We start from the raw sequence: 24,702 nt of genomic DNA on the forward strand, positions 1-24,702 counted from the left end.
CACGTCATGAGCAAAAGATGCGGCGACTAATTCTAAAATTATCTACAACTGGAGCACACAAATTTGCCATTAGTTCCTTCCATCTCTATGATTGTTCTCATAATTCCCCTAGAAGAAATAAAGTTTCTAGTTAAAGAGGGACAAAGATTTCAGCTTGAATTTATCCTCATTGAGGAAATAATAAACAAAGTACCATATTTAATATAAGGTTCTTCGTTAAATTATGTGTTATCATCTCATTTCTTCTTCTTTTTTTAACTATTCCTCTTTATTGTTTGTCTGTTCATCATTCTCGAGGCACATATTATGGAATACTATTTACTGTACCACTTACATTACCTTTCAAACAACACAATGGTGCTCTATTCTTTATTTCCACCTTCATCTCCATGTTTGGTTGTGGAAGTTTGAGAGTAAGGGATAAAGAATAATATTGTATCCACTTAGAATGTAAAGCCCTTTATTTCTTGAAGAAGAATTGTTGCTCTAGGACTATTGGGTTCCAACCTAGCTCATGCGTACATGAAGCCCTTTTTTACTGTCCAGCTCAAACTTGACATTCTAGGGGGTTACTTTAGGAATCTTCAAGGATGTTGTCTGATCTTCCATTCATCAACTAAATGCAACTTGCTGCAGGATCTTTGTTCTTTTTCTTGAACTTTTTTGCTTTGATTATTTAGTGGAGAAGAAAAGCTTAGTGCATCATCTAGAACACCTTTTACAATTGTTTTAGTTCTCATCTCTTATTACAAACTAAATGAGACACTTATGGAGGGCCTGCACTTTGAGGATATTCTGTATAGTTCTAATTCACAAAATTTGATGGAATTAAGATATAAAATAGAGTAAGATAGCGTACATTTACTTTTCCTAAATTAACCAGACTTTCTGTCTTACAATGCATGCAAGAGCCACATTGCTTAAATTCCTACTACAACTGTACAATGTTGAGCTGGACCCCAAATATGAACTGGGGCAATGACGTGGCCACACGTGGCAAGGATCATGCAGCAGGTTGATGATCCCATGAAACCAGCTGTCAAAAGTTTTTCTGGAGCTCACTTGTGGGAATGATTCTGAGTAGCATTAGGGGGTGCAACAAAATTGGTTGCTTATTCAGATTGTGCTACCCATATATGGCATGTACTAGTAATGTGGGCATCATTTTATCCAATCTTAAAACACCCACAGGATGCAAACTTCACTTTTATGTTGATCGCTTGGATGCCATCCAAAGAAAAAGAGAAAAGAAAAAATATTCCCATTTGAATGTCTTTTGCAGCTAGTCTAGAGAATCAAAATCAGTACTTCCTAAAACCATATCAAAAGTGATTCAGTGGTTGGTACTTCACAATTTCTATAATATCAAAAATTGGGGACAGAATAAATCCGAAGATCTGATGTCCCAATACACAATTCTCATTGGTTATTTACTTCTGTTACAGAGCAACTAATCCAGCAACAAAACAAATCTTTCTCATATCAAATGCAGCCAACAAACCTTATCTTCTATCACCCTCGGATATTCAAGGCCAAATCTAAGCATCATGTTCCAAAAAGCAAGCAAATTAATATTTCCGAGTTACAGCATCAACCTTATATACAACATCCACATCAAACTAAAGTTGAGACCACATAACCCAAGTCCTTGAAAGCGAAAAACAAAACACTCCAGAAACGAAAACCATTTAAGGAAGAGAATAAAATAGCAAAATCATCGAGAAATTTGAAGTAAAATGACTACCAATCCTGCTCCCAGACTAGAAACAGAAATAACAATTAGAAGCATCTCACATTTTCTAGTTGTGCATGCTTGAAATCAAACAGAGTTCACCGATGCCCTCCACTAACAGAATCACCGCCAATACCCAGCTGATTTGACTCCCCAGCTCCAGCTGCCAGGGCCAGAACTTCAGGTGACATCTCCCAGCTCCCACTTCTCCGACCCCAACTGGATCTCCTAGGGTGCAGTTGTGCCCGACTTTCCAAGCCCTCTGGTGGGAGCGGGCCCCTCCCTAAATCTGGGGATGCTTCGCCAGTCCTGTGATCCTTCTCATCCAACATGCTGCCCAAGCCTGCTTCTAGATCATTTATGTCTGTCGCTGCCCTTGCTTCATCCCACGCCACAGGCTTCCTCCCCATTTCGAGATCTCCAACAGCTCTCCCCATGTTTGGACTCATAAAACCACCACCTACTGTGCGTGGTTGTAATCCCTGTTCCCGTGGAACCCTTGCCCGGAATTTGTTTTTGGAAGGAGAGATTTGTGTGAAAAAGATCTCCTTGAAGTTCTCCACAACTCCTTTATTGTAGGGGTTGGCCCGCCGATCATACCGATACCTGAAATTCTCATAAGTTGTCTGGCAGAGGAAGAGAGCAATCGATTAGAAATCAATATGTTCCCTCAAAAGTTCTTTGAGCAAGATCAGAAAATGCGGTAAATACCTGGTTGGTGCTCATAAGATATAGGTGGAAGACAGATAGACCACCGACAAACCACACTGAGATGAAAGTGTAGATTATTAGAACTATGGAAGCAGGAGTCTTGGTCATTGCTTTCCAGATTGTTGTCTGCTCAGCATTCTTGATCCTTACTATATACACCCAGCAGAATCCAAAAACATAGATGCAGAGAAGAGTTGTTGAGAAGACAAACATATAAAAGAAACGGTAATTCCGCTGCATCAAAAAATCAAGCATAAGAATGTTTCTAGTACAGTAATACAATGAGAATATTGCTGAATATGTTAATGAGTGAGCACATCTGAAAATGGAAGCTTAGCTGCTATATGAGCAACTCCTTTTACAACCAGTAATTCATTCAGCTCCATAATGTATAATTTGTCAGTTAAGGAAGAGAATGAATGAGGTTATCCATAAGCAGCGTGGGCTCAAGCAAACTAAAGAGACAACCTTAAAATAGGTGATTCATAAACATTATTAACTACACAAGTTAAAAATCTTTCCTAAATTCCTATTCAAATCTTAAACTAGCCGAGCCTCAGCATATAAGCAGAGCTGCAGTTGCTCGGTTTCTTTAATCCTTTATCCCAACACAAGGCTGCCAAAATTCAATATTCCAATTAGCTCAGATCATGACAGCCATAGCTTAAACAAAAACCAGTAACAAGTATCTTTGTTCATCAATTCTCAAACTTACAAGTCCTATGCATTGTCCAACCCATGGGCAGTGGTGATCAAAACGTTCAACACAATTATTGCAAATAGAGCAGTGGGAGCAGCGAGGAGGTCGGTAGAGCATGCAAGTATCACAATATTTTATCTTCACAGTTATCCCATTGACAGTGACATCCTTTATTCGAGGTATGCGTAACTGTGGAGTATGACTACCTCCAGCTTCAGTATTCCCATCACCTACTTCAGGTTCTGGAGGATGTTTATTACGAGGTATAATCCCGGGATCTCTCCCAGATGTGAGAAGCAGAAGAGTCAAATCCTGGGCAAAGAAAGAACAAACATTAAATTAACATAAAAGACAAGGTTAAAACATTGGATGTCATAACATGTGCTAGATATAATAAGTCACTAGAAACTCAAACTTGATAAGGGAGTATATTTCATTTAGCTGCATTTTGCACAACATAAGGTGATAGTAATTTCGTTAATAGCTGTAATCACAGTACGCATCACATATCTTATAGTTATTTAATAAAATGTTGGACACTAAGACAAGAAAAAGAATTTGTAGACTAATTGCAAGCTTTTAGAATTCCTATAACCCAATAATACTAAATTATGTCATAATCCAATTCCCTGATCAAAACACAAAAAGATAAAAGGCCAAGTTTTCTTATATTAAAAAAATAACTGCATTGTATATAAGAGCATATGCAAACTCAGGTATGCAAGACTAATCAATGCCATATCAAGCTGCCGAAAATCACGCTTCATGACATGTTGCAAGTAAATGTAAAGAAATAATACAGAAGTCTAGGGCAGAAGTGATACTTACATATAAGGTAAACACAACTGCTACTACCATTATAGATATTCCCAAGCGATGAGAAAAATCATCCATAAGTTTTCTGGCAACGAACACGCAAAAAATTGATATTGGTGCAACAATCAGGAGCATGGTGAGAAACAAAGATCTCACATCAGGTCCAAATATAAACCTCCCTTGCAGAAAAAATACCTATAAGAGCATAATTAATACGTTACTGATAAATTCCTTGTTCAAATCCATAAAAATAAGGCCATCAGTCATTCAGCTTCATGTAATTTATTATAAAGTAAACGAACTAGCCCGACAATCATGTCAAGGGAATTACTCAGTTACACCCAAAATGAGTTCAACGGCTAAAATAATTTAGTAACCATAACCAACTTCTCCTCCTCAGTTAGATCTTGGTATAGGATGGACTTTCTTTCATGATTAAAACTGCCATGAACTACTCAGATAAATATTGTATAATTGTTGCACGAAGATAGTTGATCCACAAGTAAGGTGAAAAAAGGGAAAAAGTTTAACAGATAATTTATCTCTGTATCCTTCCAACAAATAATAGACAATGACATGCTCTTCTTTGTCGATGGCCAAAAATTAAAATCAACTGCTAAAAGTAATAGACCCATTGCAAGTGAGCAAATTAAAGCATAACTATCTCTGCATCGAACTCCAGTTGGACAAATAAGAACATCAAAAAGTTAAATTCTTATCCTTCCCTCCACTGTAGCTCAGATCTCAAAACCGAAACCCAGCCTCCAGAAGGAAAAGGAACTACAAAACCCCTAAAATCCCGCATCTAAAAAGAGAAACACATACGGATCTAGACCCAGATAGCGAGAGAGATAGAGAGACTTACGTTGCTTCCCTTCCAGACCTCGTAAAACCTAGGTCCCTCGGCGTCCGCCGCACCCGAACCCTGAGGATTTGGGACCCCGTACATTATTTGCCTTCGAGCTCTCTCCTCCTCCACCTTCTTCTTCCGCCGGAACCCTAGAAAATATAGAAGGCGAGGAGATCTCCCTCTGACGGCTTGCACCCCCTCAAACCACTACATCCCCGCCGCAGCTCCACGGAGCGGCATCAGATCTAGCCCTCAGCGCTGCCAATCTCCTCCGCCGCCAATGGCGCTCGAGCTCCCCTTCGCTTTTGGTTCTCCGACAAGAGAAAGATTGTACAGAGAGGAAGGAGAGAGAGAGAGAGAGAGAGAGAGAGAGTTATGGAAAAATTTTGGGGGTTTTGGTTGAGCTGCGACACGTGGCAGACTATTACAGAGTAAATGACGGCAAATAGGACTGGACCGGGAAAAAGAACTCGAAACAGAAGGTGGCCCCCGCTACTAGTGTGAGACCCCCATCTCTCTACTGAACTAATCTGCATCAATATCCTGCATTCCAATTGAAAGAATAATCAAAATTTCTATAATACTGAATTTTCCAAAGGATTAATTATATTTTTTAACCTCTCAACTATCACTACGTGTGACATTCACCACCCCCCTTCACAAAAAATGGAGACATGTACCTCTAAATTATTGCATAATATAATTATATTTCTAAACTCCCTCTATTAAAATCCTGTTAAAAAATATTAAAATATTAACTGACTAATTAGATGGATAAAAATATTTTTGTTTTCTCTTCCCTTCTCGTATTAGAACTAGATTTTAAAGAGAATAGAGAAGATCAATTTAAAATTTAACATTTTAAAAAATTATCGTAGATACTACTCTTGTATATAAGTTCGTCAAAATTTTAAAATTATTTATATATTAAAATTGCTAATGAAATATTGACGGGAAGGATTTAGTGATGCATTTAAATAGTTAGTTAGGGGATCGAGATATAATTAATAATTGCATACCTAATGTCTAGCATACAATAATTGACTTACATTGAAACAGCTAGAACTAGATTGCAACTTTAGGTCACTGGCAACACTAAAATAATTGTATAACTAGGACTATTCAAACTGCACAAGAGTCATGTGTGGCTAATTTTCTTATGCTTAAAACAATCTATGAATAGCTAAGGCAATTATGAGAATTTTAATACAAAATTTCAACCAATGCGGCTAAGAGGGAGATGGCTTTGTCAAAGTATTGCATTGAATTTTGGTTGGAATATAAGGTCGGGGTTGCCATTACTTGAAAGTTGTCAAAAGTCTTCGCCAATATTGGGTTCTATTTTATATTTTAAGTTCAATATTTGTCATAAATTTTCTTAGCCCCTTTATTCCTATATGGATAAGACTTCAAAGGGATTGAAGAAGGACAACTAATTTAACCGTCTGTGGAAAGATTGGTATGAAACCGGAGCCAAATCGGATATTATCCAACCACTTTCAGCCCCTAATTACACAAGCTACCAAAAGAAACGGAGTCGAAAAGAAGGAAACGCAAACAAATACAGCCTGGGTTATTACCTGGTCCCATCTGTCCACCACTCGCTCGAGGCCACGTCAGCATATCAGCCAGTTCGGCGGTTGACCCCACCTGTCAGAGCTGGAGCATAGCGGCTGCCGCAACCACAAGCGCTCTAATTCCGGCACCATCTAGAAGACGGCAGGCCATCTCCATTCCAGGGCGTAGGAATTCGCTGCAACCCACGTATTCAGTGGCTACTAAAGACAACGGCGAATAAAATGTAGCAAAGTATCCAGCGCAGGAAATTCCAGCATTTAGTTTATGCATACGACCTTCATCCTATCTCCAATCGAACGGTTGGACGGTTGAGATCCCTTCTTCCCAATAATGGAACTGTTTCCCCCCCGGGAAACCCTCTCCGCCGCCCCTTCGGCCTCTAAACCCTACCCTTAATCCGTTCCTTCCATACACATTCCTCGTTCTTCCCGTCTCTCTTGATCGCTTCTCTGGCCTCGAGATAACCCCAAGGGAAGGATCGCCGGACCCCGTCTCTTCCGGATGGGGTGCGGGGCGTCGAAGATGGAGGCGGACGAGCAGCTCACCCCCGGGCTGCGGCCGATCCGGAGGAGGATCGAGGAGGTGAAGCGGCGGCGGAGGCGGAGGTCGAGGAGGTACAGCATCGTCTCAACCACCGAGCTCCTCCGCTCGGAGGAAACAGACGCTGACGTGGACGGTGGAAGCTCGTCCAGGACAATGAAGATGAAGGCAGCGGCGGTGGCGCCGGAGCCCGAAGAGGCTGTGCTGGAGGGGGTGGAGGAGGAGGAGGAGAAGAAGAAGAAGGAAGAGACCATCGGATCGGAGGAGGAGATAAAGGAGAAAGAGGAGGAGGAGGAGGAGATAAAGGAGAAAGAGGAGGAGGAGGAGGAGGAGATAAAGGAGGAGGAGGAGGAGGAGATAAAGGAGAAGGAGGAGGAGGAGATAAAGGAGAAAGAGGAGGAGGAGATAAAGGAGAAAGAGGAGGAGGAGGAGGAGACGAAGGATGAAGAGGATAAGGAGGAGGAGACGAAGGATGAAGAGGATAAGGAGGAGGAGACGAAGGAGAAAGAGGAGGAGGAGGAGGCATTGGAGAATCCGGGATCGCCGAGTCTTAGGTTCTACTACTTGGAAGCGGTTCACGACTCGGACGATGACTCGGTGAAATCAATGGGTTTCCTAAGAAAAGGTACGTTCGTATCCCGTTATTTGGTCTTCTTTTTCGCAAATAAACACCTGCATGTTGAACTTAATGCACAAAAGGTCTCTCTCTTTTTAATATTTGCAAGTTGAGTCCCCTCTATCTCCAGGTATATTTGCAACAGAATACTTACAGAACTTTCTTACTAAAAACACCTTCTCCGCTTGCTAACAAGTAAAAATGAGGAGGCTTTTGCAATATTGTTAAATGCAGGTGGTTATTTGCAAGAAGTGTCTTGTTTCATAGCATTATACCATGGTAAATATGCACTGTTAATTGCATTCTGATACTGCACAAACTTTTCTTATGATTTAACGAGTGATGTAAGCCTTGTGCATGAGGATTTGTTTTCCCATTAGTGCTCACAAGTTCTTAAATAATCCACTTGATTACATGCAAATGAATGCAGAGAAACTTAATGAAATTAAAGACAAGGCACATGAAACCGAGGAGAGCACTGAATCAGCAGATTCAAGTGAGGTATGCTTTCTTCTTAAAGGACAAGAATTATAATTTTCTCAAGTGAGTCATCTAATGGGCTAACTAGATTAGAACTAAATAGCCTTTGTTGTTCTTCTTCTTCTTTAGACACAGGAGTCAGGATTCAAGCCACTTAAGAAGGAAAAAGGGAAGAGAATCCTAGCTCTATCAAAGGCACCCAGCGCCGTCCGTCAGTTCTTCAATGTGAAGAACTGCTATAGCAACAATTCTGCAGCACCTCACCATGAGAAATCCCCATCCGTTAGCTGAAAAGGCTGCTTAGATTCAATTGTTGCTCTCCAAATGATTAATACTTGGAAACCTTATCTCCTATTAATTATTAGATCTGTATTTGTTGTATGGTGTTTGTTACAATGCCAACTCTGCAACGGACGGCGATTTGTTGCCATCAGTTCAGTTCATCTTTCATGAACTTTCCTGTAATTGGGAAACACATTCAACAAAATATTTGTTTGCTTTAATTGTTCAAGGTTGTGCATGAAGTCCTGTGTAGACTTTGGTTTTCCATGTCTGTGTACTGATTTCTCCTTTCACTTTCAAGAAATATTTAGGCATATTGCGCTACTGTGTTGTTGTTGTAAACGCCAAAATGCGGTAGATATCTACGAAAGTTAAATCCCTTTCAGAGAACCAAATCTTTTTCCCACTGACCATCATCTGGGGAGAAACTGTGATGATCTTTGGTATGGAATTATGCATTCTTCGAGCATAAAGAATTAAAGAGGGTGAGAAATGCACTATAATCTTGTCATGTAGCCATGTTGCTATGAAGATTCTTTGATCATATGCTATCTGAGCATCTTACTTTGTATACAAGGTCAATAACCTCCATTCATGCCTAAATGGGAAATTTCTAATAATAGCAAAAGCAAAAGAAATCTTCCATTCTTCTAAATTATGAGACCCACTGTTCCTGAGAGACCTTTTAGGGGTTATGCTTGTTCACCAGCTCAAAATAAAAAGAAAAAAACTATCAGTAAGAAGGTAAGAATGCAACTAGGCAAGTAGGTTTTGAGGCTGATATGAGCAACAGCACAATAGCATGCCAAGAATATATTCTGTATTAAAGCCAGATCTCAAATCTTTCCTTTCCACATCTATAAATTCATGCCTAATAACTCAATGCAAGCAAATCAAGGAGCTAACAGAAGAGAAGTCTTACATGGTGATAAGAGTCTATCTTAGGTAGCCAAGGATGACTTGCCGGTAACCTCAAGGAGGTTTCGAGTACCTCGAAAGCTCTTCGTGGCTTTATTGGCAGTCTCCTTGGCTAATCTGACTGCTTCTTATCTTCCATGCTAGACGTGCATCTCTTCTTTAATACCAAGTGAGCTTGATCATAAGGTTTTCACACTTCTACAGGAATGCAGGTATATAAAAGGTAAATGGAATGAATGCTTGACAAATTAAATCTTTTAATGATTCTTGTGATGCTTCTAGGTGCAGAACAAACAACAATAGCTCGGGAAATGGGCTTCGCAATCAATACTAAATTTCAAGATCATTCTGTCATGTGTTCATGTTTTGGTGTTTCAATAGGCAGAAGGAATTTGTTACTTTGCAGCTTCATGAAGATTGTAAGCAGCTCCCTTAGTTGGCCGTGATGGCATGATGTGGTTAATCTGATTGCTATCTCTATTGAGTTGGCAGCTCATCAATCCTAGATTCTAGCAAGAAACACATTTATCTGTACTTACTTGTAACTTTTTTATTGACAGATTTCCTATTGTAATGGAAGTATTTTTGCAAGGATTCATTTTAATAAAAGAAAATCAAGGTTGAATAACTATCCTAGCATTCAGAGCAAAGCAGAACTCAGTCTGTGTTGTTGATGGATCATAAACGATTAGCTTGATCACCTGGAGAGAATGACATAGGTGAATAAGTTCACTTTCAGATTAATCTGAATGGCTTCATATACTTGTTTTAGTTGGTCTAGCCAGATTACGGTTAATCGTTGTTCATCCTTCTACATGTCAGTTTCTGAATCTACCGGTCCGTAAACTTTCTAAAGATATTTATACATGATGGTTTCAATACAATAATCTGAATGGAGAAACATCTATATCCTTCACAAAGTGAAATGCATGCATGTTAGAGAACAAAAGCTTTGCCACCGACTGCCATTGAAATCGAATGGTTCGCTCTTGGAGCATAAAGAGAGTGAAATTTTTTCTGATTCTCTGTTCTTTGAGCATCTTATATAGAATAAGGTCAATGGCCTCAATTCATTCCAAAAGAGGAAAACTAATGGCCAGACTAGGTGGGTATAGCTCATTTTCATGACACATTTTATGGAATCTTACTGTAAAAGAAGAGAAAATGAAACTGAACTTTAAGTTCATATTCAAATCCAAACTAAAAAATCTAGGTACTAATAACATCGACAGAGTCCAATTAAATCACCACCAAAAGATTAGATGACTGCCATTCTTTTGAATATGCTTCCACAAATGTACATGGGACACTTGATTTCCTATTCTCTTCTCCTCTGAATTCTGACAAAGACCATGACGGCAATGGAAAGATGCATTGGAGATAAAAACTCACTCCTTTTTAGCCCAAGAAGTTTCGCATTATTCTCTAACTGCTTTGGTAGATCACCTGAAAGCCATAACCTCAATGCTTGCTAGGCACAAGTCAAATATCCAATTTGGAGGGAACCCAAAACCTTTAGTTAGTGGTGAATGCCATTGACTTTATCATCATGGTGACAATTGAGGATTTCAGTTGACGTTGTTATGGAATAAAATCTACCACAAAGAATGAGAGGAAAAGGTGAGAAACAAAAAAGAAAAAGGTCATGGAATCTCCTTTGCTGTGATCTTCTAAAAGCAAGGCATCTTGCAACTTGATCACTGTCTTCTCTTATTAGAAGCAGATGACGTGTTGTGTTAAACCAAAGAGAAATTAGTGGTTCCACAATGGAACAACAAAATTCTTTGACCTCAGGAGAATTCATGAGAGAATATATGCACTTCACTAATAAAAAGATAGAGACAGGAAAAAGCTATGGACGAGGCAAATTGATGTGGATGAAGAGAGTAATGTAGAGCAGATTGAATCCTGTATAATTCCTTGCCACACTATTAACTGCCGAGGCAACATCACTCCATCTCTTGAGCAAAATAGTTTAAATAAATAAAAGGTCTTAAGGAGAGATTAAAGAGTTTCTTGGAGCTAATAAAATCTAAGGGAGATTATATTTTATCCCTCCTACGCCTATGGTTAGATCCCTATAATTTTATTTGTGTCACTTTATTTTTTTATAGTTATATTCAACTAAAATTAAAACTTGTAGAAGATTTGATAAACTTTTAATACATTTTAAAAAATATTAATCAAATTTTAGATAATAAAAATATAACAATAATGAGGTAGAGTGATATAAATGGAACTAAGAAAGATAAAGTAAATCTAAGCCTAATTACAATTATAATTTATCCTAAAATCTATTCCCTCTCATGCTTGAAAGCTCTATTGGAAGTGTTCAAGTATACATAAAATTGACTAGGTGGTCTAATTAATCAACGAAAATTTGACAAACCCTATAATAAAATTAACCCTCTCCAAATACAATACAAAGGATCAAATGAATCCAGAGGCCCATATGTTTGGACTCGGACACAAGTCCAAATCTGACTAGGACCAAGGACGACTGGGCTAATACTTATCGTGTACTATATTTGCATCCGAGGAAAGGAATATTTTTTAATAATATTTGTGTACTTTAACTTTTATAAATTGTATTAAAAAAAAGTTAATAAGATATAGCTGGGAGGTCAGTGGAATCGGAAGCTGAATTATTTTTAATTATTTATTTCGGATAAATAAAACCCTAAAATTTCATTATGAAATCCATAATAAGATATATTAAAATCTCATAAGAAATTCTAATCCTAATAATTGATCACAACCTTCCATTAGATCCCTCGTATTCCCAATTTATCCAGAGGAAGATCAGATGACAGCTGGATATTTGCAGAAGGGTCAACAGAGAGGAGAAAGTAAAACAAGAAAAATCTCCAGATCCAAAGGCTTGTAATTTCGCCATTTCTACGATCACAGGGAAGAGGAGGAGGAGGAAGAAGAAGAAGGCAATGAGTTACCAGCAATTCCCTCCTCAAGAACCCTACCCGCCACCAGGTAAAAGACTCCTCCTTTCCTCAAAATTCCCTCTTTTTCCAAGGTGAATTCTTGCTGATTGTTTCGTAAATTTGCCTCCTTATTTTTTTGGTGGGGGGGATCGATATTGAGTTGTTGCAGGGTATTCACAGCCTTACCCACCTCCACCTCCGCCGTATGGGGCTTCTGCTCCTCCTCTTTACCCTCCTCCTCCGCCGCCACATCAGGGAGGAGGATACTCCCCACCCCCTCCTCATGGTTACCAGGGCTATTTCTCTCAGGGTTTCCCTCCTCCTCCACCTCCACCTCAATCGCATGTCTACTACCACAGCCACAGCCACGACCACGGCCATAGCGGTGACTCCTGCTTCTCATTCTTACGAGGATGGTATGCATCTCTTATCTGCTTCACTTTTGTTGTATCTTTTGAGGCTTTCTAGTGGGTTTTATAGCATATCTCTTTTCAATTTACAAGAACTTGTGGTGGCAAAATTGGGGTTTTCAGTTTTCCTGGATTAGGCAAGGTTAGATCTTGTGGTGGATAATGTAATTGATTGATTCCACTAGAAAGAGCAGCAAATTCTTCGTAAGAACTCTTTGTGAATTTGTGATGATGAAACCGAGAGTGTTAGATTATAGTATTTCACGTTACTGGCTTACAATGATTCTCTCTTCCTCTTCTACCTGCCCCAAAATATCTAATGCGATGCAAATTATTGCAGATATTGTTTGTAATGATCTATTCAAGCAATTCTAGGCTTTACGTCTCACAGCACTTTACCTCTTCTCATAATCTGTTGGATTGCTGCTAATTTGGAGTATGATCAACAGAAAGTAAATTTTGTTTGGCATTTGGGCTTTATTTAAGTTCTCCCTAGTCTCTAAAGAAAGAAGTAACCTTTTCCCCTCTTCTTCTTGATCTTTTCGATATTTAGATTATCTTTCGTAGATTTGCTAGAGACTTGCCTTCCTGGCAAATCTGCTCTTATTCTTAATTTTCTTTGCTCAGGAATGAGAATATTTCAGGCTGACTTCGAAAATTGGCACTGGCCCTAAAATCTCATCGAATTTCCATTCGAACTTCTCAACATCATGGTCAGAAAGGCTTGGGTGATGAACTTTGATCCTCAATTAGCACAGATCAAGCCATGAGACAAACTGTATCTGCTCTTCATTTTCTTATTTGATTCCAACTAGACTTAAGTGATGTGCTAAAATCAGTCGGTCGTTGTGATTAAGAGGATATAACAAGAAATTATACAATCGCCAGAAATAAAAGCCAGTCCACTTCCTTATCCACATAATAAAGTGCCAAACTTTTCTCTTTCTTTACCGTTTAGATAGAGAATCATCAACTTAAATATGATCACATCACAAGATCGTCTTGTCTTCTGAAGATACTTATTTCCCTTTTCGTCTAGTGTCTGACTATCTTCCTCATCAATATTTTGGGTTCATAATCTCTCGTTGGTTAATGAAACGTATCATCTTCTTTTTGATGTTGCAGTGCAGCTGCTCTTTGCTGCTGTTGCATACTGGAGGAATGCTGCTTCTAAGAAATCCTACTGTGAGCTTCCTTCTGGTGTCTGAAAATTTTAGTTGGCATTATGGCTGATTTTTCTTGCACTTATTTATTTTCTTGATATTATTCTGCATGCCCCACAGATATATGGTGCGTGGCTGTTCACAGAGCAGTACAGGACTTGGAGAGTACTTTGGTGGAAGTAATAGTTGCTATTTGTGTATTGCCTGTTAAAATAAACTATATTACTTGTAAACAGATCAATTATACATAAATTCAGTTACTTGGTTTGCCAATACTGCACACATGTGAGAAATGTTCTTGGTTGAATTTTCTTTAAGCATATGTCGTGAATAATAGTTGAGCAGATTCAGTAATTGTCATTAATCTTGTGGTCAAGTATCTTTGGTTGCTACTGCTTAACTGATGTAAAAGCATCAGGACTCAGGAAATCACCCACTTTGATTGGTACTGCTTAGCTGATGTAAAAGCAACAGGTGATTAATTATAGATGCCTGCTAAGTTAATGTACGATCATGACCTATTACAGCAGAATTATGTAAAGATATATCTAACTATGTAAGATTAACCACTCTACTTAAATTCTCCAACTGCTCATGTTACAAACAATGTTTCTTTGACTAAAGATTCCTCTGGCTAAATATTGAAATTGGACTGCCCACTTCAAACAATTCCAAGACATCACAGATAAATATAAACACAGTCATCATACCCTGTCATCGTACCCTGTAACTGAGATAAAAGCTTTATTTCCGCGAGTGGAACTTCATAAATTGTGATTCCACAAATTAAAACAGCCAAACGAAGTTATCTTCTTCTCTCTCTCTCTCTCTCTCTCTCTCTCTCTCTCTCTCTCTGTGTCCAAGCACTTCAAGGACCTTTTTGACACTGTGTTGTTCATCCCAAATTCTTAAGCAAGCATGTTACACTTTCTTCCCGGAATCTATTGGATCTAGTTATCTCTTACAAAAAAGATTAGAAATGTTATACAAAAGATTCAGCAAACAATAATAAGGATCTGCTTCATCTGTCCACATCTTCTCCTAATCATTTTCTCTTTGCCATCTTTTTCATTGATTTGCTTCTTTGGGTCTGAAATTAACTGCATCATGTATACAAAACCAGTAAATATACCGATAGACAGGTATTTGGGTGAGTGCACGTTTATACTAGTGTCTATCTTTGTGTGTGTTTGTGTATCTGACTCCATGTGTGTGTGTGTATGTGTATGTGCTGTCTTTGAGTGTTCTTCAATCTTCAGTTCACTAAATTTTCTGCATAAAAGCAAAAGGCATAAGTGAGCCCACAAGTGCGCAAAAGAAAACATATGGTAGGCCAATAAACTTCGTTGGAGAGATGAAAACTCACTTTCTTTTATAATATAATATTGAGCTTGCAGTATAATAATAATAATCAATAACTGTTCTCAATGAGGTCAGAATCCTATAAAACTAAGAAAGATCCATCAAGATACCTGTGTTCTGCTCCTAGTTAGAACTAGGCCCATAAACCATAACTCATCTTATAGTCGTCCTATTGACCTTTTTCCCTTTTGTTCAAGATTAACCAGAAAAATGATCAAGTAACATCAACAAACGGCCCCTAACCAACTCTCTTTGAATTTATACACATTGTCCAACTATTGTATGAAGTACATGAAAGTGAAATTGACAACATTCTGAGTGTTACAGTGATATTCTGAAGTACTTTTATGTTGAGTGTGGCTATTTTCTCATCTGTAAAGGTAGTGAGAGTGTCTATTTCCATTTTTAATACTATATTTCGAATTTAAATATAAGTAGTTAAATTTGAAACATTAACATAGTTCCTATAAGTAAATTGCAGCCAGAACTTGCTTATTGATATTTTTGCCTCCAAGGTGCTCTCTGAAACCAAGGTGTTCTAGTTTTAGCATTCCCTCCCTCTCCCTCTCTCCCGTGACTCCATTTTGCCGTCTTCCCTCCTCTTCACCAGAGTAGACCATAAACATACCACCCTATGCTGGGCGGCACAAAACATATGATACTTAAGTCTCTAAAATATATTGTGTAGAAAATATTTGCATTATATACCTTCCAACAAAGTCATGCAGGTTTATTGCATTGTGTCCCATACTATCAAGATCTTCACAAGATCAGAAGTAAAAGCTATCACTAGAATAAATCAGTAAGCTTGCCTTACCTGAGTGACCCAATTGGAAAAAAAAGAGCATTGATGCTCATTGGCTTAACTACGACATTCTATCAAGATAATATGTTACATCTGTGCTTTACTTCAACTTAAAACTTCTAATAATTCTTATCAGTGTCCAGACTACAGCCATTTTCCCTCTAATGTTTGGTAGCTGCAGTATAACTGAAATTGATAACTTTCCAGAAAAGAACCACACAATTTACGAAAGGCTTAACCTAACATCAACCCTCCAAAAATTGTATAATCCTGCCAAAAGAATGATTCAAGCAACAAGGTGCTTGCCATGAATACTATTAAGCCAGAAGGCATTAAGACTCATTTTTTCTCACAATCTAAGCTCATGCAAAAGAGCAAAGCTCCATAATTATACCTGTGCATGGAAAAAGCCTACATTCCAAAGCAGAGACAAAGGGAATAAGCTCAATCTTACTTCCTTTCCAAGAGAAAATAAATATCACCACTACTGTTACTGAAAATTGTCAGGCTTCTTCCACCAAAAAGCACCTTCATCTCTCCCATCTCTGAGTTGCATATCTTCTGAGGACATCAGGTCTTTCCGAATTACATCCCTTTTAAGCTTTCTAGTCATGGATAGACATTGCACGTCTCAAATCATTCTTCTAAACAATATTTTCTTGTTTTCATGAATTAGCCATGGCGCTTATGAAGATTTTAGTTAACTTCAGTTTATCCAATGTGTATATTCACTTATAACTTAACAATATGCTTTAACAGCATATAGCAATGAATGTAAAATAATGAAACAAACACCCTTTTATAATTAAAAAAAAAGCAGTACCGTTGAAAAAAGTAAATAAATAAAAATATGAGATGCCACTTACAGAGATTTGGAAGAATTTGTACCAGTTATTAAGTTGTCCAAAGAAAAACCTTTATCTCAATTCTGTTGTTTTCCTTCTATTTTGATCCATTTACTTCCAAAGCTGGAATACAAATGTGTGCCCAAATAATCCAACATAATCCCTTAAACAAGTCTTATTGCAACATGACTTACATTAGGTGAGAGGCATTAACAAGTGTAACTAAGCTCAACACCCTAATGCTACTGGTTCTTGACAGTTTGGTCAACAGCAGATTCGATTTGGCATTAGGACAGAGGTTTTGCACATCTCATCCATAAAAAAGAAAAGAAGAAAAACTAAGAAGTATGAACAAGGATACTAAATAAGCAGCTAATATAAGCATGAAAACCACATATACTGGATCAAATATTCTTACTACCCGGAACAATTCATTAACTCTCTTGTTAAAAGATTTCAAAAGCTCAAGTGTTATAGCATTTTATGGCAGGACAAGATATACACCGGTCCAAGCCATTATAGCTAAAGAAACAAACAAGACGATTATACTACAAGCAAAATTGGATTTTTACGGAGAAGAGCTCACCACCACAGCATTTCAATCATCCAAAAATCCAATCTTGCTTCCATCGCCAGTCAAGTTTGGTTTTTCCTCCGCTTCTGGATTGAACAATACATCTTTCTCCTCGAACCAACCGCATTAATCCCCATATCTTTCAGATCCTCCAGTGTCAGCAATGGCAGCACCTCATCATCCACCTCATGGATCTCAAACACCGGCGCGTATCTTCCAAGACCCAACTCGTTTAGCCAGGATTTCACCCCGCCGTCCTCGACCGATCTGCACCGCCCATTCCGATTGCTCCATTCCCGACCGTCGGTTTCATCCCCATCCACGGCAGCAGGTCCAGTGTCCCTACTTTCCGAAACCCTAACCCTAGCCCCCGAATCCTCCTCATCGTACCCCTCGTCCGCAGCCTCCTCTCCGCCGCTTGACTTCAACTCGGCGATCTCCTCTGCCCGAGGGGCGATCCAGCTCGATCTGGACCGCCACCGCCACGGCTTCGGGTCACGCGCCCCGCGGCGGCTCGTAGCCGCGCCGGAGAGGGGGTCGAGGTTCTCGTCGACGGGGAGGAGGACGCGGTCGTCGTCGGCGGCGGCGTCGTCCCCGGAGGAGACGAAGGTAGTGAGGTGACGGATGCGGGAGGAGGGCTTGGAGTGGTGCGATTTGGGGTGGCGGCGGAGGGAGAGGTCGGAGGTGATGGCGGCTGGCTGGTCACCGATCTCGCCGAGGCGGACGCTGGGACGGCGTTGCCTCTTAGAGGACGGCGCTGGACCTAGGGTTTCGGCGGCGTCTCCGCCGTTCGCGGCGGATTCCGGCGGGTGGATGTCTTCCATGGCTCGTCTAGAGAGGGAGAGCTGGAAGTGGATTAAGGGTTTCCTTTTTTAAGTGGGTGGGAGTGATGGTGAGTTTTTGTCCGTAATGTGTAAGTTGAAATTATCTCCGAATGCGAAAGTATGAGCGACACATGTCCAACTGTGCGTGTATATGTCGTATGGTCATGGATGGAATCGTTGGGGGGGGGGGGGGGGTGGGGGTCCTATACTTAATACTTCTGCGAAATGTGAGTTGACTCGTTGACTGTGGAATGTAAAGCTAAGTTTGAAGTCAATGAGTGGGATTAGATGGAGAGTGATGTTTTGCATCAAATTTAGAAGAAAAGTATAAGCTCAAGGTTTGCTCTGATCAAGGAGTTTATGCAATCTTCTTTTAGTATATGATAATTATATTTTTCTCTTCAAGATTCATATAAGTGCTTACTTGCTCATAATTCAAAATACATCTATCTATAACATTAAATAAGAAATTTATATATATATATATATATATATATATTGTTTTGATGTATTACTCTCCAAATTATAATATCAACTACATATTTAATACTCTTTCCTTTTCATGAAAGGTCAAGAAACTGTGTTTTGACTTCCACTAACATTAAGTGGATGTCAGAATACAGAATTTAAGTGCTGATTAACACTTTGAGACACTGTTTTATGATATCTATGAACTAAACAATCATCTCAAATATATACTAATGTAGTTTCAGATACATCTCAATAAACGACAATTTTATATATGTAATTGCATTTTTTTTTTCCAAATACATGAAGCCAAATGCTCCTAAAGTTTCCTTTTATTTGTTGACATGCATCTTAATAGTAAAACTTATTTGGTTTCTCACTTGGGGAAGTAGTTATTTGCAGAATCTCTAAAATTAAAATTGCTGCAGAAAATATCTGAATCTCACTTCTGATGGCCAACATGTTCCTCTGCTGGTGTTCTGTAACCTTGTCCATCTTGGAAAGAATTAGGGATGAAACTCCAGTTAAAGTTTTAAATCTGTTGGGATTTTACATGAAATGCATCATCTTCCATCTGCTCTGCTAGAAATTCTTTCAGCATCCATAGTAAATAAACCATTCATTAATTCTCTGCAATATTAATGATTCTAGATTGTTAACCACCAGATATATGTAATAATGGATTGGTAATCCTACAAGAAGCATTTCCAGCAAAGGGTGGTGCTTGAACATGCCAGTCTGATAAGTACTATAATTCCCTGGCCTTTCCATCACAACTCAAGGCATTTATAGTAGCAAAAAGGTACATCAGTAAAGCATATAGAAAGAAAAAGAAGCTGCAAAGTAGTCTGCATTCTTATTGATGAAAAGCCATTACAACAACTTACATAGTCCTATATAAGAGAAAGATACAAGTGATTGATATGATGATATAAGAAAGCTTCATGCAGGAACATACTGCTTTTCCTTGCAATATCTTGTGAAGATGAAAATTGCTTTCAGCTTCCCTTTGCATCCTTCTCCCTTGGTTTGTTGATCTTCTTGGCCTTCATGAAGCAGAAGCATGAGCAGCATGGGCACTGAAATAAGAACTTCATTCTGTAGCTCCAAATTCACAGAGGATGTGACCACAGTTATAGTATGCAACTGAGGAATAACCTCCTTTGCCTTCTTCACCACTTTAAATCCACCTTCATGGATTCGTTTCCTGTCACTTTTTATAAAGAAGATGCTCAAGCTGTGAGTAGCCCTAATAAAAAATGTCATCTTTCCCTAGTATTAATTTCCTGTCTGTCTGGTTGGCCACATGGAAAAGTATACTCTAGTTAGTGGTCAATGGCAAAGCAGTAAAATTTGAAATTTTAGTCTAAAACCTTCGAGATAATTTATTGAAGTCATAATATATTTCTATATATACTCATACCATGGTTATAGAAGTTAAACAACAGAGTCCAGTCCCTCTGTATTTCACCAATGAGACAAATGGTGCATGAACACTACCCAGTTTAGATACCACCAACACTTAATGGTTTCAACTGGATGCCTCCCCAATGTTCCCATGCACAAAAAATAACTATATATATGCTTCTTCTTTTTTTTAATTTTTTATGTTATTGAGTACCAAAATTAGTGGGGTTAAGAATGTTTTTTGTCTCATAGTACCTATGGTTAGGATCTTAACCATGATTAGGACAGCAAAAGAGACTTTCTTTTTAGATGAGATAAGCTTTGGTAGTGACATGATGTTTGCTTATCTTGACTTCTTTTACCACCTACTGTGAGGGCAGTTGCTGTTACAATGGATGGATGCATTTAGCTTATAAGTGGATACAAATTACTAAAGCAAGGATTGGCTACGAGTAGATAAAAATAACTAATAAGCTGATAAACTAGTATGGTGGATGGGTCAAGGCTCGAGATGGGAAATTATAGTCATGTCATATGAACAATTAGTGTCTCAACTATGCATGATGACGACCACTACAGTTGCAACATGTACCCAAGTCACAACCAGAAAAAAGTTAACCCAACAACCTGTGCCCTTTTGCATGATTGTTCCACCAAATTCCTCCTCAATAATTTTATAAACATCTGGTTGGACTCTTGAATCTCCAACTATATATCAAATGTTATTTCTGCACTTTAAATAGTTCATGCTTTTCATATAGCTGCAGCTTTTAATGAGCGATATTGATTATACCTCACAGGCATGAAGCTTTCTTTGACGGTATTATATTTAAACTGAAAACTAAATAAAGATCCATCCTTTACATCCAAGAGCAAGAACTGTAAAGAGTTTGCAAGAGGAGAAAGAAATTCTATTTAAAATAAAGTTAATAGATTATAGAATGTAAGCACTTCAAGTGAAATGAACGATCAAGGAATCACCACCAGCTTCAAAGCCTTGGAACGATATTAAACTACATTTGCACTAGCATGAGAGGTGAATTATGGAGAAGCTGTGTGAGCCTGACAATGTTGACCATTGACTACTTATAGGTGCTGCTCAAAAGTTTCAGAATAATAAAACTTTTCATTTTAGTGTTCAGAGGAGCATAAGAGATTCATACATATAAAAACAAGGAAGGACAAATGCAAGAAATCAAGAATCTCAGACTTCGTTATTCAAATTTATTCTGATGGGGGAATACCGGAATATCATATATTCTAGATCACCAAGCAAGGGTTAGGTAGATATCTGCTTTCAGCAGTCACAGTTGAAATTAGATTAGATGCTTCTTCTTCCAAAAGAATGATTCTACAGAAAAGACGACATTTTTTGTTAATAGACTTACTCAAAAGGAACTATCACTGCTCAAATTTATAGTGCAACACTCTTTTGTTCATCTTTGGTCAGTATACCTGCTGCAACCACACACGGAGAAAACAGGGAGCATCTCATCATTGAATAATTTCACCAACAATTGTCAGTGAAGCAAAATGATTCTTGAAATTGTGAAATCAACATAAACCTATGATGAAATCTCCCAAATCCACAAGCTTGGAGGTCAACTTGATATCCAAGTTGCAGTCACCACATATCTGGACTCTGAAAGCCCTTGACGGCAAACACTAGTGGTTATTATGGAACATATCTGAAGCAGCAGGAAGGCAATCAAACCTTCTCAATTATAATTCTGATGCTACTTGTCAATCATGTGCTCCAAACTCATCAGCAATAGAAAATAACATGGGCATCAGCTTTCACAAATCAGAAATTGGACTCTGTTAGATGCACCCATTTGCCACAGAAAGCCACAAGAGTGAAGAGCATCTCTTTGTAATTGCCTACTTAGTTGAATAAAGAACTTCTACGCACTATCTCTTAACTGCAGCACTCTTCATAACGATCTTGGCCATATAGAGGCATGAGTATAAGTTGGAGAACAACAAGAGAACAAATACATTGACACCAAATTACCAATAATCCCCGCAGGAGCAGAAACCATCCTTGAAGTGATGGAATCGATGCGAGTCTCTGACAACAATCTCCCGATCCACAAGCTTGGCAATCAACTTGAATGCTGAGTGGCAGTCACCACACACCCTGAGGTTCTTGATTACATGGATTGGGGTTCCTGGGATTGAGTTAATGATTGCAAACGAAACAGCCAACTTCTCACTATGAACACGCAAGACTGTTTCTTTCTCTTCTTCATCTACATCATGAAGAACTGACCCTGTATCCGGGACATAGCCGGCTTCCTGCATCCTAATGGAAAGCTTTTCCAAATAGGAATAGATTTCTTTATGCTGAGGATGTTTCCTATCCCCAACTAAGAAAACATGAATTTTTCCCTTGAGCTCTACCAAACTGTATCCTGGTGGCTTTACCATTCCTCTTTTCTTAATCAGGACTCTCATCCTCTCCACATCATTCCACCTTCCAGCATCTGCATATATATTTGAAAGCAAAACATAGTACCCACAATTCTTTGGATCAAGCTCAAATAATTTCTTTGCAGAAATCTCTCCTAGCACAACATTCTTGTGAATTCTACATGCACTCAGAAGAGACCCCCAGACAATAGAATCAGGCTTGATCTTCATCTCCTTAATCAGATCATAAGCCTCATCAAGACAACCAGCACGCCCTAGAAGATCCACCATGCATCCATAGTGCTCCACACCAGGGTTGATATCAAACTCTTTCTTCATGGCATTGAACCAATGTCGACCTTCATTCAGAAGGCCTGCGTGGCTGCAAGCAGCAAGGACCGACACAAATGTAATGTAATTCGGCCTCACTCTGGCTCTCCTCATTTCGTCAAACACCTCAAGAGCTTCAGGGCCGCGGCCATGCATGCCATAACCTGCAACCATGGAGGACCAGGACAAGATGTTCTTTTCCTTCATTCTGTTGAATGCTTTCCTAGCCATTTCCACTCTCCCACTCTTGCAGTACATGTCGACCACAGAAGTTCCCACATAAACGTTCTCCTCCAAACCCATCCTGACCACCTGAGACCATGTAATTTGTGGGAGACAACTTTAATGTTCAAGCATTGATTAACATGATCAAGTGATAAAGCTGCTTCCTTTAGTACTATAACTTATTCAATTCATACAACTAAAAGAATACCAAGTAAATATCTACCTGATTATGAATGCATTTCCCCGTCTGCGACGCCCCCGCATGAGCACAAGCTAAGAGAACTGCCGACAATGTAACGGCATTCTGCCTCACCCCTCCACTATTTAACATTTTGCAAAAAAAATCCAGTGCCTCTGCGGACAACCCATTCTGAGCATACAATGCAATCATCGAATTCCACGACACCACATCCCTCTCATGCATTCCATCAAACACGTTCCGCGCCACCTCCAAATCACCTCCTCCCTTCGCATAAGCATCGATCAAAGTATTTCCCACTCCTACATTGGAGTCCAACCCAATCTTGACCACAAGACCATGTAATCCTTTCGTGGCTCTCTTGTCTAAAATGCGAGAGCAAGCCGAAAGGGCGGAGACGGCAGCTGCGGCATCCACTGCATCTCCATTCTCTTCGGTGAGGAACTGACAGAACAAGCCGAGGGCTTTATGTGGTAAATCGTTATAGACGTAGCCGGAGATCATGGCGGTATAGACTACGGGGTTGGGACTGGGGATCTCGTCGAAGGCGGCACGAGCGTCGAGTGGTTGGCGGCAGCGGGAGTACATGTGGACAAGGGAGGACGCAACAAAGAGGTCGGGGAGGAGGCCTAGACGAAGGGCGAGGAGGTGGAGCTGGCGGCCGGGTAGTAGGTCGGAGAGGGAAGCGGCGGAAAGGAGGGCGGGCGGGAGGGAGGAGCGGTCCGGGAGGAGGCGAAGGCGGAGCATGGAGGATAAGGCGGAGAGCGCAGCGGAGGGATCGCCGGACCGGAACAGGTCTGCGATGGCGAAATTCCATGAGGAGACGGAGGAGGGATTGATGACGCTTGAGAAGAGGGCGGAGAGGTTGGTCTTCCCGGGGGTTAGGGTTTGGGAGGAGGAGGAGAAGGGCGTGGAGAGAAAGGGTAGAATGGGAAGAAGAGTAATGGTGGAATGAAGTGGATGTGGGAGCTTCCTCATTCCATTTCCACTTCACGTAGCAACTTTGAGATGGCTTCTCTTCCTCTGCTTGCCAAAAAGAAAGATGCGTGCTTCCGCACCGAACTTGATGGCGGATCCTCGACAGAGCAGCTTGTAGGAACCGATACAATCTGCACAAAAAAAATAGAAACTGTCCGTAATAGTTTATAATTGCAGGATTTATCTGTAAAAAACCTAAATTATGTCCCTTATCCTGTTGTTTATCTTTAGGTTATCTGATTTCACTACTATATATGGCAGTTATTAGAAGACATTTAGAAATGTCTTACTAAACTATTTTATCTATAACCATAGCTGCAGGAATTTCCCTGCAGTCGGGGACACAGACGATCTGAGTAACTTACCAACAAATAACTTCCCAAGAAGTACTACCCAATAATTCCCCCATAACTCAGTTTTGAATACTAATTAGTGGTCCACCCACCTACCAAGGAAAAACTTACCAAAATAATTCCAGACGTCCTGAAAACAGAGCACCTTCTCGGATTCGCTCCATCTTATCCTTCTCTCTCTTTGA

At 39.5% G+C, this 24,702-nt stretch overlaps 5 protein-coding genes across 6 annotated transcripts; 2 read left to right on the forward strand and 3 right to left on the reverse strand.

The window, feature by feature from the left end:
• Positions 1 to 1,550: 1,550 nt before the first annotated feature.
• On the reverse strand, positions 1,551 to 6,526 carry LOC140771944 (probable protein S-acyltransferase 7). Its single transcript, XM_073113794.1, has 6 exons — positions 6,390 to 6,526; positions 4,825 to 5,352; positions 3,972 to 4,154; positions 3,159 to 3,455; positions 2,444 to 2,677; positions 1,551 to 2,358 (listed from the first exon to the last, which is right to left on the reverse strand). The coding sequence occupies exons 2-6, from the start codon at positions 4,906 to 4,908 to the stop codon at positions 1,831 to 1,833; spliced, it is 1,326 nt and encodes a 441-aa protein (XP_072969895.1). The 5' UTR covers positions 4,909 to 5,352; positions 6,390 to 6,526; the 3' UTR covers positions 1,551 to 1,830.
• Positions 6,527 to 6,870: 344 nt separating this feature from the next.
• Positions 6,871 to 8,534, forward strand: LOC140771945 (uncharacterized). The gene is made up of 3 exons (XM_073113795.1): positions 6,871 to 7,552; positions 7,974 to 8,044; positions 8,153 to 8,534. Exons 1-3 carry the CDS (start codon positions 6,889 to 6,891, stop codon positions 8,312 to 8,314), a joined length of 897 nt encoding a protein of 298 aa, XP_072969896.1. The 5' UTR covers positions 6,871 to 6,888; the 3' UTR covers positions 8,315 to 8,534.
• A 3,467-nt stretch (positions 8,535 to 12,001) lies between these two features.
• Positions 12,002 to 14,008, forward strand: LOC140772052 (uncharacterized). The gene is made up of 4 exons (XM_073113937.1): positions 12,002 to 12,211; positions 12,332 to 12,578; positions 13,698 to 13,757; positions 13,856 to 14,008. Exons 2-4 carry the CDS (start codon positions 12,368 to 12,370, stop codon positions 13,984 to 13,986), a joined length of 402 nt encoding a protein of 133 aa, XP_072970038.1. The 5' UTR covers positions 12,002 to 12,211; positions 12,332 to 12,367; the 3' UTR covers positions 13,987 to 14,008.
• A 446-nt stretch (positions 14,009 to 14,454) lies between these two features.
• Positions 14,455 to 18,235, reverse strand: LOC140772725 (uncharacterized). 2 transcript variants are annotated; one of them, XM_073114931.1, is made up of 2 exons: positions 17,334 to 18,234; positions 14,455 to 14,835 (listed from the first exon to the last, which is right to left on the reverse strand). In XM_073114931.1, the coding sequence occupies exon 1, from the start codon at positions 18,143 to 18,145 to the stop codon at positions 17,384 to 17,386; it is 762 nt and encodes a 253-aa protein (XP_072971032.1). In that variant the 5' UTR covers positions 18,146 to 18,234; the 3' UTR covers positions 14,455 to 14,835; positions 17,334 to 17,383. The 2 variants fall into 2 exon arrangements, with proteins under 2 accessions (XP_072971032.1, XP_072971033.1); XM_073114932.1 differs by lacking the exon at positions 14,455 to 14,835 and adding an exon at positions 14,857 to 15,007 and having other exon boundaries at positions 17,334 to 18,235.
• A 2,906-nt stretch (positions 18,236 to 21,141) lies between these two features.
• Positions 21,142 to 24,311, reverse strand: LOC140772132 (pentatricopeptide repeat-containing protein At3g26782, mitochondrial). The gene is made up of 2 exons (XM_073114043.1): positions 23,211 to 24,311; positions 21,142 to 23,074 (listed from the first exon to the last, which is right to left on the reverse strand). The coding sequence occupies exons 1-2, from the start codon at positions 24,162 to 24,164 to the stop codon at positions 22,031 to 22,033; spliced, it is 1,998 nt and encodes a 665-aa protein (XP_072970144.1). The 5' UTR covers positions 24,165 to 24,311; the 3' UTR covers positions 21,142 to 22,030.
• Positions 24,312 to 24,702: the final 391 nt, after the last annotated feature.

Source organism: Typha angustifolia, chromosome 12 (assembly GCF_048772165.1).
Source record: "Typha angustifolia cultivar Huaian chromosome 12, ASM4877216v1, whole genome shotgun sequence".
Lineage (NCBI taxonomy): Eukaryota > Viridiplantae > Streptophyta > Magnoliopsida > Poales > Typhaceae > Typha > Typha angustifolia.